Source organism: Propithecus coquereli, unplaced genomic scaffold (assembly GCF_000956105.1).
Source record: "Propithecus coquereli isolate 6110/MARCELLA unplaced genomic scaffold, Pcoq_1.0 Scaffold79, whole genome shotgun sequence".
Lineage (NCBI taxonomy): Eukaryota > Metazoa > Chordata > Mammalia > Primates > Indriidae > Propithecus > Propithecus coquereli.
Genome location: NW_012154062.1, coordinates 552,126 through 568,461, shown reverse-complemented (window position 1 = coordinate 568,461; position 16,336 = coordinate 552,126). Strand labels below are relative to the sequence as shown.

At 42.2% G+C, this 16,336-nt stretch overlaps 1 protein-coding gene across 1 annotated transcript in view; it reads left to right on the top strand.

Moving 5' to 3' along the window:
• MTMR7 (myotubularin related protein 7) overlaps positions 1-16,336 on the top strand; it is a 108,361-nt gene that overhangs the window by 13,594 nt on the left and 78,431 nt on the right. The window contains exons 2-3 of the mRNA XM_012662905.1: positions 13,827-13,949; positions 15,507-15,669. Of these exons, the coding sequence (XP_012518359.1) occupies positions 13,827-13,949; positions 15,507-15,669 (286 nt within the window). The remainder of the gene's footprint in view (positions 1-13,826; positions 13,950-15,506; positions 15,670-16,336) is intronic.

Here is a 16,336-nt window from a genome sequence, read left to right as displayed (position 1 = left end):
GGTAACATTTGTATCACCCTGAAAGCTTTTTAAAGGATGCAATTAAGATATTATACACCTGGAAACATTTATATGCTTGTTAGGAATGATAAAGACATGAAACTGTAACGTCCTGTGTATATCCACTGTAGCCATTACTTATTAGTAAATTTCAACATTTCCTCATTGAACTCAGTTAGTTAGTAACTGATCAGGTTTGGTTACTGCTTCTGTTATATCCCTGTAGGCAAAACAGTGTCCGGAAGGCTTATTTTCATAGAACAGATGTAAGTATATTTTTCTCATCCCTCTTTAAGGCTTATTTTTATTGGTTTTTTCCATTCTGAACAGGACAAGCTGTAAAATATGCATGAAATTAAACCTCTTGACCAGACACCCAAGATTCCGTGACTTCGTCCGTGTGATGGTTAGTTTTGTATTCTTACACTGCACTCAGAGGGAGTCCAAGTGGCTCATGTTGTACCATATTTCTTAGGCCAGGAACAGTCGAAACTATTTTTTCTAGTGCCCTTTCCCCTGGTGGACAGCTAGTTGAAGCCTCTGGGAGTAAAAGTACTAAAGTACTTCCCAGGACATAAACCCAACCCTTCGTCCCACAGCCATTTAAAATAGTTTAAAAATAACCTCCACTTAAAGTTTTGTGACAGGCTATGGCAACTTTATAAAAATCATATGTTTACTTTTCTCCTCTTTTTCGTTTATTAAAACACTGCTTATCACAGATTCCCGGAGAAATGAATTTATTGCCAAGCTATGAAAGAAGTAGTTTTATTCCTTAGGGCATGTAGCAAAGCACGAGTTATTTAGAACATTCAAGGTGCAGTTGAACTGTGCAAGTTGCAGTGAACCGTTCAGCCAGTTTGAGTAGTGGGAGTTTAAGAAAGGGAGTCTGCCTTTTGAGCTAAGGGGATAGATTCAAAGATGCTATTCATGCATTTATTCATTCACTTGTACATTCAACAAATATTCTTTGAGTGCTTCCTCTGTGTTTTAGGGCCTGGAGATCCAATGATGAACAAGATAGACAGGGGCCCTCGTTTCATGGAACCTACATTGTAGTAAAGAATTAAACAAAAGTAATACTGCAATTCTTTAAAAACAACGGATGTGCAATCACTGTAAGCCAAGACCTTAGAAAGTCTTACATGTTTTGAAGATTTATTTCCCAGATCCTGCTGTCCTTCCCCTGTAAACCTTCCCAGTTGCTTCCTATCCCATTCAGGGTGAAAGCCCAAGTCACAGTAGCTTTGTCCTGCAAGGCCCTACAAGGTTAGCCTGGCTACCTGGGGCACCTCATTGGTACTCCTCTCCCCTCGCAGACTCTGGTCCAAGATATCCTCACCTCCTTGTAGACCCTTGAACACACCCAAGCTGTTCCTGTGCAGGGCCTTTTCATCTGTGGTTCTTTCTGCCTAGAATGCTCTTTCTCCACATACCCCCATGGCTGGCTCTCTTGCTTGGTTCTCTACTGAAATATCTAATCATTTATTGGAGAAGACTTTCCCAGACACCCTGCTGCCCCTTTCTTACCCAGCTTCTTATCCTGCTTTAACGTCCTCCATGGGAATCTTCTGGCATGTGTGTGTGTGTGTGTGTGTGTGTGTTCACTTCTTTGTTTATTGCCTATTTCCCAGCCCTCCCACTCCCAAACAAAATGCAAGCTTCATGTTAGCAGTGACTTTGTCTTGCCTATTCATGGGTCCCCAGCACCCAGAATGCTGTCTGGTACAGCAGAGAGGAGCACAGTGAATATTTCTTGAATGAATGAATAAATGAAACGGTTCAATGTGACTTGGTGTCCAAGCTTTGATGTCTTTCAACAGCCTTGTTTCTTCTCATCCTGTAGTATTCTCTCCGTTTTGCTTATACGACACTTTTCACGTTTGCACATGAAGTTCTGCTTTACTCCTTTTGTCTCTGTTCATTGTTTTCTGTACTTGCAACATCTTCCACAATTGAATATTCCTTACCTTCCTGTCTGAAAATTCAAATTCAATAATAAAGCATTCCTGGTTAATCATACCTAATTCTACCTACAAGCCCTCACATACTTTGATTTTGACATAGGATTGTTAATTTTCACTCATTGGTCAAAGATTTAGCACATGTGCTAGGTATTAGGATACAAAGATGCATTAACACACAAAGATGAAAAAACGTGGTGCCTGTCCTTAAGGATCTTGCTCTGAAATCTTTGTGATAGTCTGTGGTCTCAGGAAGCCAATAAGCCAAGGACTGTGAGTCCTTTTTCTTTCTTTCCACGGTTCTGGTGTAACCGTGTGTCTAGTATTGTTCACTGTGCTGCAGAGAATACTGGACATAAAATAACTAGTGCTTTCCTGGAGAACGTATGCTCTTGGTAACAATTAGAGCGGCGCAATGCAAGTATCAGCATGGAATAAGGCAGTGTAGGATAAGTGGAAAACAAATAGCAATGCCCAGAGATGTCACAGCAATTCAAAGAATAGCAAATGATCGCAGCGGACTGGGGTAGTTGAGGAAAGGTGGTCTTGAGGAGGCGGATCTTGGGTGTCAGGCCAGAGGGGAACATGCGGTGCTGGGAGAGGGGCATCCTCTCCATTCTTGGTACCCTCAGACTGCATCGTGACAGGCAGTAGTGTAGCTTTGCTTACTGGGCCACAGAAGAGACCTCCACATCATTGCATCTGCAAGGCGTTCTATTCTGCTTTATCCTCATTTCCCAGAATGGTAACGGAGGACTCTTGAGGGCTGTACTGCAAGAGAAGAAAGAGAAACGGGTTGGCGAAGATGCGGTCTGTCCCTGGAGGCTTTGGAGCCCAGGAGTGGGGCGTGGGGATGTTTAAATGAGCTGGAAGCTGGCCTTGCCCTGGGTGGACGCACTGTAGCCCTTCGTCCCCTGGCACTGATGCTTGCCAGGCGTGGTTGGTGGGAAGGCAGGGAGCAGAAAACTTGCTTCTGTCTCCGCCTGGGCTGTCTCTTCTCTTTGCACAGGGAGTAAGTTCCATTTGGCACAACTTGCCCTTGGAAAAATGTTTTCCCATAGTTCCCAAAGAGCTGTATGAGTAGATGGTTTCGTCCTTTGCTGTTAGTGCCTTTGTCAAAAAATATGTCAAATTCAGAATCATTTCAGAAATATTTTTGGAGGAAAATCATCATCATCATCAAATAAGCCTTGGACTTTCTGTATTGCTTCAAAGCAAGGTCTTATTCTTCTAATACTACTTTATTTTTTTTTTAAATGACTTTATTGTTTTTAACCCAACTGTCTTTAATAGGTCGACATGTATTCTTTGAGTTGCAATGGGCCCAGCATCTGGTTTTAATTTATTTTCCTTTTAACATCTTTTCCCCTCTATTTCTCTTATTTGCACTTGTTGAAAATGGTATTTTTGGTCGAGGTTATTTTAAGGTGGTGTTGAAATAAATCCTGAGTCTGTCCTCTTGTTCCATAGCGCCTGTTCTTTTAAGCCTACACATCCAGGGTCATCCTACCAAAATAAATTATATGGGCCCTGTGCAAAACTCTCAAGTGCCTGACATTTTATTTATGAGAGTTGGCTGCTGGCATAACGTTTGTAGTTTCTTCTGAGCAAAAAATGGACTCCCTTTTCTCTTCCCTGCCTTTTCCAAGAATTTCCAGCCCTCTTATTGCTTAAGTAGCTATGGCTCTGTGTTGCTAACTATTTTAGCTTTATTATCCCTCCCAAGATAATTTTAAAAAGTTAGTTAAATGTTAGTCAAATCTACTGTTTTAACAATCATGTAGGCAGGTGGAACTCAACAACCTGCCCGTTTACAGACACTCAAGGCTATCCAAAATCACCAAGATATTTTCTTTACCCTGACCTAAGCTAGAGATAAAAGAATCCTTATCTATATAGGAAGTTTGACCGATTTATTTTTCTTCTTTTAAATGCAAATTTCTCTAAGCCTGTATTTTTTACAGATAGCATATAACCTTATATGTAGGAATTTTTTGGAGATTTGCAGGTGGCTCAAAAATCTATAGAAAATATGTATTAAGTACCTTATTTCCCATGTGGAGGAGGGACTGAATTTTCCAGCAACTTGGGAAGTATATAGATTGTTCACTTTGGAAGCTGATACACTAAAAATCCTTCTAACATGCATGTAATTCCAAGATTTTTATTCATTTTTAATGTCTTTTTGACAAGCATAACAAAATAGTCTGGACATGCCATCTGTCCTTTTCCCCCTTACTTTTGAAAGCTGTGTCAAGATTACTAAGATGAGCTGGGCACAGTGGCTCATGCCTGTAATCCCAGCACTTTGGGAAGCCAAGGTGAGAGGATAGCTTGAGGCCAGGAGTTCGAGACCAACCTGGGCAACATAGCGAGACCCTGTCTCTACACAAAATTTAAAAATTATCCAGGGGTGTCTGTGCACACCTGTAGTCCCAGCTACTTGGGAGGCTGAGGCAGGAATATTGCTTGAGCCCAGGAGTTTGAGGATGCAGTGAGCTATGATCATGCCACCACTGCATGCCAACCTGGTGACAGAGAGAAACCCCATCTCTTAAAAAAAAAAAAAAAGAAAGATAACTAGGATGAACTTTTCTACCAGTATCTACCCCTGGGTCTGTCTAAACCCCTTGGATTGTGAGTCTGTTTCAAACTGGGTCTTAGTCTTTCCAAATCCGAACCGTCCTACATTAGCTAACCTGCCTGAAACTGGCTCTGTCCAGAGAAATGCTGGTGCCTGAGGAGGTGAGGTTGAAGATGTGGTCTCTCCAGGCTAACTAGGTGCTGACAGAGGAAGACACAGAATGAAGGATGATCTTCACAGCATAGATTCTGGTCTGTCAATGTACCTTTGAAGAATGATCTATCACATGAGACTGGTGATTGTTTTGGGAAGGGAAGGAGGAGCCTGCCCAGCAGGTAAGGTTCCTAGATTGTGGAAGGCCCCATCAGCAGCAGTGCAGAGCCACTGTGGCTCTGAATAGAGAGTGACATCACCAAGGTGTGTGTTGGATGACTGTGGGTGGCAACTGAGGGAGGGAACAGACTGTGTGGCAGATGTGTGCTGGGCTTTGGCTGCCCATGGTCACTCTCCCCGGCCATGCCTGCTCTGTGCTCAGTCTGTGTGTTCTTGGTATGTCATGTACCACCAATCCGGCCACCAAATCGTGCCATTTCGTGAGCGCACTGAGTGGTTTAAGGATAAACAGGTGACCCAGTGGAATGCAGTGAGACTTCACTTGGGTGGCCAGGAGAGCAGCTGATATTCTTCTCCACTGGCCATGGATGTGGTAGGAGACGGGGCCATCGTGAGCAGAGGGCCAGCCCAAGGCCAGCTGAGAGGGCGGCCTGCTTTGGAGTTGAAGGGTGAGGAGCTGGGTGTTTTGAACCCCTGACCAGTCTGAAGCCAGCCCTCCTTGCTGCCCTTTGTAGATATATAATCCAATAAAATCTCTTTGGGCTTAAGCCGTATGAGGTTGAGATTTCTGTCTCTTGCTCCTAGAAGAGTCCTATCAGATAGAGGTGGAGTTAGATAATCTGCGGGCAGTGTTACTAATTAGGAGCCTTGTGATAGGTATTCAGGGTGCCTGACACAGAGCAGGCCAGCTCAGCAAATTAACAGAATTAACTAATAAATCATTTCAATTAAAAGGGACGAAATTGACACACAGCAGCTGTCTAGTTTTCATAGGGTTCTTTCACAGGTAGCTTGCTTTGTGTTATTTCTGACTATATTAACTATGTTTTGGAAATAGCTGTATAGCAGCATGCATTTTTAAAAGAGTTAACTTTTTTAGGCAGCTTGAAAATAGGATTCTTTTCATGTACCCCAGATCCATCCCAGGGCGTGTATCCCACGAGCATTTTTCAGTGTTGTACCAAAGGATTTCATGAAGGGCAGAATCTCTGTTTCCTCTGGTTTTGTGTCATGCATTTCCTTGGATTATGCTCTGTGATTTTTGCCTTTCCCTCAGTTCTTCTCCAATCTCTGACCTCTGAATAAAATGGTCCTGGGAAAGGACTTTCGTTGGTTTTTTAGTTTTAGACAGATTAAATCCTCCTTTTGGGAAAAGGATTGATGTTCCTGATTTCGCTACCAAAAGGCTCTATAAAACAACTCCTGAAACCTCATGGCTACTTCCTTTTATTTGTTTAAGTGACTTTATGTAAGTAGGGAAAAAAAAGTGCTTTGTTTCTAAATTGAAAAAATTAAATGCTTTTTCTGTCATTATAAGAGATACTAGCAATTGTAAATGGTCTGAACAATTTGTTACTACTTTAGATTTTCTTGTCTGTTAACGTACTTTGCCAGTGTAATCAGGGAGTCTATGTTGCACGCTCTGTCGTCACTACTCCTTTGACACAGGGGAACTGAAGTCACGGACATGAGGTGGGAGCCAGAAATAAAATTCTGAAGTCTCTGTTATGGCTTTGTGCATTAATAATTACTGTTTGTTAATAACTACTGAGATATAGGCTTTTTTCCCCTCTCTTACACATGCAATTGCTCATAGGTGGGATTATTCATTGCCCAGGAGCTCAGGAGTGAAACATCTTGCTTAGCAACCATCATACAGGCAGGGACACCTGCCATACATAAAAACACTTCAGAATTTCTAATCATGTAGACGTTTCTATAATTAATGTGTGGCTGGTTAGAAGTGAGTCTTGGTTCCTGAAATGGGTCCCCTCAAACGGCAGGCGGCCATCGCACCTTGTGATATGAAACATGCCCTTGAGCATCTCAAGGCTCTGCCCAGAAAATCCTGGCACCACAGGGGAACCAGGCCCTTCAGATCGACCCTGGGGCTTTGCCCCTCCAGACAAGACAAAGCAAGCTGGTAGGGGCTGAAAATGGCCAACCAAGCTGCTTTGCACCAAATTACCAATCCTTTAGCATTAGCCAAAGCTTTTAATTTGTTGAACGTATCACTCTGTAATTGAAATTTCAGAGAGGAAGAGGGTAGACTTTTGAGCAATGATGCTTTTCCTTAATTTGCAATCTGAGGCCTAGACTGAAGAGGTGAAGTATGGGAGAGGTCCAGGGCGGTAGACACTTCTGGTTTTGAATCTGGCTCTGCCACTTCCTAGCTGTGAGCCCTCGAGCAACTCAATTGATTGACTCTTTATGTGCTTTTCTTTTACTGCCTGTGGGAGGGAGTATGCGAGTCTCTCAGCTGAGGCTGGAATAGCATATAGACAACACCTAGGACAGTATCTGACGCTCAGTAGTTGCTTGGTAAATGGTGAAAGTATTGCTGCTGTTGTTACAATATTACCACCTTTCTTCCAAACTTAAAAGGAATCTGCCACAATTCTATGGCCCTCTTTACTATCAACTTTTCTGCACATATAGTCCTGGATTGCCCCTATTCGACACCAGCAGTTGGTAAGGTGGAGACTGGGGGGATGGCCACTGCTTATAGGTGAAATAGCCTCCACACCGGGGACCAGCCACCCAATCAGACTCTGAATCCAGCTGCAGCACCCTCTTACTGTAAGGGGGTGTCCCTTACCTGGTCCCAGGTCTCAGAGCCACAGCAGCTGCTCTCCTGTAGTTCGTCCCTGCAGCTGATCCATTGGCACCGAGGGTGTCCCCTACAGCCCCGACCTGGGCTCTCACCTCTCTTTCCTAATCCCTGTGCTCATTACCGCACAGTTAATTGAACTGCATTAACCCCCGTGTATTGTAAAGGGCGATATCAATGCACATTTCTGTGTTTTACGCCTGACCTGCACGTGGCTCATGTATAACACGTTCTGCCCACGACTGAAGAACATTTAGGAAGAATGGACGGTGCCTACACCTTTAGCTTCTCATTATGGTAATGGTCTCAGGTTTTGTTTCTGCACAAGTTGTCCTTACCACTCAGCTACTTTCTGACCAGTGGGGTGGGCATTTCATGGGGCGGCACTAAGAAGCCAGATTGGTCTGATCCGTCTGTATGTAGCCTCAATACCTGCACTAAAGACTGAAAAAAAAAAAAGCAAAAAAACAAGATGGATGGATGGATGGCTAAATAGGTTTTAAAATATTATGTATTTGGAATCAGGTTGGCATTCTGATATGAACATACTTTTTAAGTAACATTTTCTTTCACAATTTTATGGCATTAAGATAAAATATAATACCTAAGATTTCATCGGATGTCATTTATTTTAAAAAGTCAACCAGAAGGTTTTGTCTTTAATACCACAGTAAGACACTTTGTTAATTTGGACTTAAAACCAAATGATACTTAATTGTGAGAGGTAGAAGTCACTCAGAAAGTCTTACCAAGTGCTCCGGAATTCCTGGCTAGTCATTTCCTAACTCTCCAAAAGACACAAAAAGGAGAAGAAGAGCTCAGGATGGGGAAGGGAGACCGGAGAATGAAAAAGAGCCCATGTGGCTGGGCAGCTTCCTCCCCCAAGCTGGTGGGCTGGGGTGCTTGGGCTTAGGATGCTCTGGGCTTTCCTTTGGGGCTAGAACACTGGATACTGGTGCAGCCTCTGGACCAGTTGCAGAGACTGTTGCAGCATTGTTGTCGCTGAGGCTGGTCCTTCCTTTCCTTAGTAAATCACAAGAGTTTTGTTGGCCAACCACGTTACTGAGTGGCTTAATTCCCTGGGAATTTAATTTTGAATCATTATTGCATGCATTAATGCAATAATGCTATTGCACAGTTGCTATTTGATGTCTTTCCAGGTAGTCTGTAAAGTACCACTGAGTCAGAACTGCAGCCTGTAGATCGGAGGGAGACATTAAGGACCCTTTAGATCCTTTATGGAAGTCAAGATGCAGAGCAAGTGCCTCAACTGCCCACACCCTACAGTTCAGTTTCAGAACCAGAGCCCAGGCCTCCTGATGGGCAGACAAATACTTGCCTTTTCGTGTTGGTAGAGTTAGAAAATGTCATGATACCAAATTTAGCACGACAAACTATTTATCTAGCTGCTTTTCTTAGATTAGAACATAAACTTGTCATAGGTTTTGGCAGCTGCGGGCATTCTGATTTCTCCACGTTAAGCAGTCTCTGGATCTCTTCCCCCAAATGATTGACAGTGACCTTCAGCCTAATTTATATGGTATTGAGGACTTGGTCTTGGACCCAAGAAAAGCCTGTGGCCACTGCCATTGCTTTTTCTTCTGTCCTTTTCAGTGAATGGTAACCCTGCGCTGAACTTTAGATTCCTTGTTCAGTAGCTTTACTTACCCAGATAGTCTGAGATGATGCTGGAACCCAAAATGTTCAGCAGTCCAGTATTCGACCTGCAGGGTAGAAAGTAAAGGCCCATAGTCTATTAAGATTGAAATTAGGAAGTGGTGCAGTGGGGAGCTGTCAAAGAGAGGCTCTGTCTCTTAGTGATTTACAAAGTCCTCCTGACTGCCAGGCGGCGAGGAAAGGACCAAGAAGGACCTGTGTCCTGTAGCCGGGTGGCCTGTTTCAGACCTGGCGGTGCTATGGTGGAACCCAGTGTTTCAACTGAAGCTTTTCAGCCTTGGCCTAGAAAAGACGATGAAACCTTTCTTCCCTGTCAGTCTAACCCCAACAGAGGAGGGATGGCAATAAAGAAGACATTAGATGGGGCACAGTCTTTTCCATTGAATTTGTGAGATTCTCAAGGATAGACAAAGACTATCTTACTCCTCATTTCTCTTCTCAGAACCGAACACAGTGCTACACATGGGCATCTTGTTGAATGGAGTTAGATACTTCGTGTTCTCTCTTTTATTAGTTTCAAGACTCCTGCAAGTCTCCTCTTGCCAATGTTTGAGCTCTTGCATCCCATTCCCAATCCTTTTGTCTTTGGGTTTATCTCAAAGAATAATATTCTGATAGTGGCTTTCGAATATGGTTTTACAGTGTAATTTTGTCTTAAAGCATTCTGTTTTCAAATACTAATTTTATGTATAAAATTGCTTAAAACGATTGCTAACTGATTATGCCAAACACATGAATTTTGGATAACAGTAACAGAGTGACCTCAAGGCGTTTATAAGAGCCACAGCCACGGTGGGTGATGAGCTTGGGCTTTGCAGTTAGAGGGATCTTGGCTCTAGGCTGAGCCTTGTCGCCGATTCCCTGCGTGACTTTGGGAAATTTGTGAAGTCTCTAAACAGAACTGTGAAATGGGAATTACGTAGGAACGTACCTCATGGGGTTATTGTGGAGATTAATTGAGGTCAGACATGCAAATTGACAGCACAGTGGCATAGAATAAGTACTCTAAAAATATTTGTTACTGTTTTTATTATTGGTTGTCATTTTGGTAATTTTTATGTAAACCGAACGGCAGCTGGGATTCACCTGATCCGTGAAATGTTGGCAGAGTTATTTTGAACACCTCCATTCTCTTCCCTTCAGAAGCCCAAAGCTTTCTCCAGCATTTCTGCCAGCTCCCATGGAGGTTTGCATTTTCATGGTCACCGCTGGCATAATCTTCTGCTTCTGAATTTGTATTAGCTTGTTAGATTGTTTCACCATCCACTAATGCATCTCTGTCCCACGACACAGCTACAGGTGCACACACCTCTTCCCCAATTACACTCCCCTCCCACAAACCATCGAGGGATTGTGGTAGATACCCAGCTGTCCTGAAGATGTGGCAAAGGAAGGGTTGTACTGTGATAAAGCAAGTGACTTCAGACAGGTTGGATTAGGTGTTTTCACTCCATCCCTTGTGACTCCTTCCTCTGGCATTTTATTACCTAATTAGAAAAAAAAAAATAACACTTAAAATGAGGTGTAGATATTTTCTTAAAAACACTAGAAGATTAACAGTGCTTGTGTTTGGATTGTGGCTCTAGGGGTGATTTTCTTTTCTTCCTTTTACATATCTGAATTTTTAAACATGAAATAAATAAATACAAGTTCCATCATTTTTAAAGGGGCCAGTTCTAAAGGCTGGGGAAGGAAGCATTGCAGGACTGGGGAAACTTCTAGCACGAGCAGGATAAGCAGATCCTTGCCCGGTGATCCTCATCTCCTTTTTCTAATCCTTTAAACTGTGTTTCTCACAAATCCCTCCTAATGGGTCGTTTTATTTCGAGTGTGTGTCATAGGGGCAGATGCTCTTCTCGGTGACACTAATAGGCTTCTGCCTATAAAATGTCGTGCCTGGCCAGCTGCCTCTGAAAAGCTCTTACCATGCGGTGTTCTGCTGCTGCTGTAGGGTGGAGTTTGAAGGGTCAGGCTTCCTGCCTCTGCCTTCTATCCCATCACAACCTCACTTCCACAAAGAGACATTACTTTACGTTTTCAGTGCCTGTGAGTTTGTGCCTCAAGGTTATGCTTCCCGTTCCAACGCTCCCAGGACCACCCCTGCTAAGAGCACCAGTGCCTTCCACGTACCTGAGTCCAACTGCAATTTACAGTTCTGGTCTATTGGACATAAACACTCCCTCTCTCTTAAAACAGTCCCTCTGCCGTGCCCTTGAGAGCAAAATCTCTTGATTTTCCTTCTTTCTGGCCGTTCCTTTCTAGTGTGCTTTTCGGATTCCTCCTTTACCATCAGACCTTTATGCTTTGGATTTTTCTCAGATCTTGTCTCACTCTTACCTGCTCTCCCTGGGTCAGACTTTTCTGCAGTCCCGTGGCTTCAATGATCACTTAAATGCCAAACAGTATAAGTTTACCAGATTTCAACAAATCTAAGATATCAGCCATGGTAAGAGGCACCAAGATTTTATGTACCACAAAGAAAGAAAAAGCACTGCCAAACAGATGACACAGTGGCTTCTTACACATTAATTGTAAGATGTATCCCACTTTCAGAAATATCAGAATGTGAAAAATGTATACCCGAGAATTAAAAATATATAGTAATATCTTTTGCATAAAATTAATAATACATAGTAATATCTTTTGCATAGATTAAATGTCATTTTCAGTGCATGAATACTTTGTTGTGTCTTAATTAAAGTTTTGTAGACACATGCAAATGAGTTGCAATAATTTTGTCTCCAGAAGTCTGTATTTTCCTGAGTGTTATCTCTCCAAGCATAAAGGAGGCCTCATACTATGTGCTGTATATGGCTTACTGTATGTATGGAAGAGATAGAATTAAGTCAGCCAAACAGTGAGGCAGAGGTTTTGAACCAGTGCGGCTTCAAGATGGTACCAAAACTTTGAGATTCATTTCATTTTGGGTTGTTCTGACTATCTTAGTGTAAACCAGGAGGTGGCCTTTTGGACAGTGCTCTTTGCCTTCACGGCATTTCTCAGAAAACTGGATTTTAATGTTTATTACTTATTTCTTTTGTTGTTATACATCACCGGGAAATTGTGCTGTTGGTGTTTCCCTCACTGTTTTTTTTTCATTTCTTTTTTTCCCTTTATATCTTCAAAATTGCTTTTGACTAGTAAAGCTATTGAAAAAACAAAAAACAATGCAAGAGTGACTGCTGTCACCATGCTCTTTGCTGTTGCTTGGAAGATTCCAGTTAATGCCATTAAACGTGGGGCAAAAAAGAGATAAACGCCAGAAAGGAAGCAAGAAATTGTTACAGAAAATATTCCTGCCTACTGAGAGCATTTGAGAGACCTTACTGGAAAATTATTAGAACCAATAAAAAATTTGGTAAAGAGGCAGTTATAAAACACACAACAAAAATTGGGCTGTGGGCTACTAGCCTCGCTATATGAACAGTTTTTATGAGTATATAGGAAATGATCATCACCCTGTGGGAAAGCAAACCAGTGGTATGAAGACCGTTTATGAAAGACACACCATGATGGATAACCACAAGAAAGAATGTGTAGCCTATCAGTGACAAAAGAAACACTTTTAAAAACCATAAGCTGGTAGGTGAGGGACACTGTTTTAGAATGAATATCTTTTAATATACGTAGACATTCACAAGGCCTCAGGGATTTTGTAACACCCCAGAGTAAATTGCATGACTAAAAAATGTTTATGATACCTAATTCTTTATTGATCTCCATGCATCTCTGGAAATTGGGAGGGAGTGAGATGGGACGCAATTCCTGGAAGGCTGGTTTGGCTGCGAGGGCTTGGAGGAGACTGGAGCCAGGGAATGTCTTGAGCGCCGTCTGCTCCTGATGTCCTGAGGAATGTTCGTGAGGTCTGCCCCTCCCCTGGAGCAGACGAGAGTCTCAGGCTCCCAAACTCAACCAGGACCCCAGCTTCTATATTAGACTGAAGAATGGAGCGAGCACAGTGCATCTGTCCCTAAGCTGCGTCGTGGAAGCCGATACCATTGTTGATGAGTCAGTGTTTCTCTGCAGGGGGTTGATCCTTGGCAGTAGCAGGATTGCTTTGCCCTGTGGTCGTTGCAGGAATGTTCTGGAGGTTATGGTGCCTCTGTCTTAGTAGAGTCATCATCATCGTTTCACTTTTCACTTGCCCTGTAGAGATTGTCTCGTCATTTCCGTAACATTTCACGTTGGACTATCCCAATGCACATATCCTTGGAATTGCTCTGCACTTAAGAGATGTATGCTTGAGAAAAATTGTTTCCAGAAATTTCTTTTAACAGTTCGAATTTTAGCTGAGTGGTGTGAACTCAGGACTTTAATGCATATGCTTTCTGCCTTAAATTAGAAATTTTATATAATTACAATGAAATAAAAGTGCTCACCTATGTGAAACTCAGAGTATCCTTAAAGAATAGGGTCTACAAATCTTTCGTGGTACATTTAAAGTCATATTTTAGTCATTGGTGAATTTTTATCTTTTGATACACAGAATCATATTCTGAGATCTAATTAACTTAAGGGGGCATGCTTTGGTTTTTATTATTGGGGAAATTCTGAAAATTGCGTTTTGGAGTAGGTATGAGATTCCCTGCTTATTATTGGTTTGGTGAATGGCTCTTCTGCTTTACTGTAACTCTTTCCATCAAACCGATCTCTCTAGGTTGAAAATGTCCGCTTGGTAGATCGAGTATCTCCTAAAAAAGCAGCCCTGGGTACTTTGTATTTGACGGCTACTCACGTCATATTCGTGGAAAATACACCTGACACGAGAAAAGAGACGTGGGTACGTATGAGTTCCTTATTTTCGGTTTTCCACGTTTTGTATTATTTGAAGTAAAAAGGTTTGACCCTATTCTTTCATTTCTCCTCAGGGTGAGCAGGTGGGCTTTTGGTGGTCGGGTGTTTAGGAGACGGTTTCTGGAATGTGTGCTTTCCTTTTTTCTACATATCCACTTGATCTACTTATTCATAATTATGTGGACATCATCAAAGACAGGCCTAGAGACAGCCAGAAGATGCAGGAGCTTCCTGTCACTGCTGTCAAGTAGAGATTCAGTAACGTCCGTAGGTCAGACATAGCATTTTCATGCTGCGGTACTTTCTTTGCAACATGCTTTATTTGTAGGATCCCATGGTGCAACCGTTCAGTCACTTCATTGTGTCATCTCCACTTTTCTGATAATTTAAAAAAGAAAAAAAGAAAAGCTAGAGGAGTTCCATCACCGGGTATTTCTGTTGCTTAATAATGAAACCATTAGATATCTCTTATTTTCTACAGCAACCCAACCGTGACCTCATGACTGGAACCAGAATGCCTGCGTTGTAGATTTTCCCTTTCTGTGTGCCATGGGCAGAGTCACATGTTTAGCAGAAGGGGGCAGGCACTACTCAGTGGAGGGGAAACCTAAAGAATACAGTGCTGCCCCTGGAAGACCCAGCAGAGATCCTCCCCAAAGGCCAGAGAGATGTGCTTCAGCATGGTTCCCTCCACATAAGCCTCTTCCTTAGAGAGTGGAAGGATGGTTTTTAACGGAGGCTGATGGTGGAGTGGGGAGGAAGGGAATGAGGAGTTGTTGACCGAAGGGTACAGAGTTTCAGATAGACGGGGAATAAGTTTTGAGATCTGTTGTACAATGGGGCAACTATACTCAATGTAGATTTCAAAATAATTATGAGAGTAAATTTCTAATGTCTTGCCATAAAAAATGGTAAGAAAGCAAGGTGATGGATATGTTAGCTTGACTTAATCATTCTACATCATATACATACATCAAAACATTACATTGTACTCTGCAAATACGTACAACTGTGATCAGTCAATAAAAGTATTAATTAAAAAATAAAATAAATCTCTTCTTCTGCAGCTGCCTGACCACCAACAGCTTAGAAAACAACAATCCCGTGTTGATACTGAACTTGAACATCCCATGTGGAATTAAGGAGCTTGGTGGTACCTCCCAGCGGAGCCATCTCTAACTTTTGTTGATTGCAAAAGTTTATTTTACTAAATTCTCACGACCTTATTTAATTTTAGCTATTAAGTGCCTTCAACATTTGGCTACCAAAACATTCCCTTACCTGGACTTGTGCAAATGCGTACGCTAAATTGTTTGCTTCAAAATAATGATCTCGGACATCAGAAAGCTTGGTGTTGAAAAATAAAATTGTAAATTTAGACAGTTGTTTCTTGCTCAGAACATCTCAGTTCTTGTCATCTGACTAGCAGGTGTGGAGCTAGCCGAAGGTTGGGGAGTGTTTTCTTTGTGGCTGAGAGGCTTTTGTTACTCCTTGTTATATTCGTTAGTTACTTGTGCTTATCCAGATTAACTTTTGGTTCTAGATTCTTCATAGTCAGATTTCCACCATCGAAAAACAGGCAACAACTGCGACTGGATGCCCCCTGCTCATTCGCTGCAAGAACTTTCAGATAATACAACTCATCATACCTCAGGAAAGGGATTGCCATGATGTGTATATCTCCCTGATACGCCTCGCAAGGCCAGGTAGGGCAGGGGAACCCGGCATTTGATACGGACCCACTCTTAAGACATTTGCAAATCTTGCTCAAGAATATTTACAAATGCAGTTCAAGAATTTGTATAGGGCTTAGGAATGATGGTGTTTTAGGAATTATATGTTACCTTAGTCTTGAGATGAGGCCAAGAAACGGAAATGATTACCTGATACACAGTTCCTTGTCTTATAGGGTCTCCCCTGAGTTATTTATTATGTGGGCCTCTTTCATTAATTTTAGTATTCACTTTATCTCAGTGGCACTTAGAATGCGTTTTCCTTTCCAGGTGAAATCACCTCAAAATTATACCCTTTTGATACTGTGGTAATTGAGCTACTTGGAACAAGGCCAAAGACAGAACTGACAAATTGTTTTGGGGGGAAACATTGTTATCAGAGAGTTCTAGTGCAGTTCTCCCCTCTTGGGGCTTTCAGGGTTTGGGCTCTGTTGCTTTTTGACAGTAATATGTGTTTTCCAGGGTTTGTACAACTAGATTTTTGTTAGCATCAGTGAATATTAAGAGTATGGATATATTGATTCTCCTAAACAAAACCTCCTGAAGTGTTGTGGGAAGAATGTTTGGATTTGAAGAATTGTGTTCTCTGCTATCTTGTTCTAGCCCTCATCTCGGGGTCTTCGGATTTATATGAATAGCT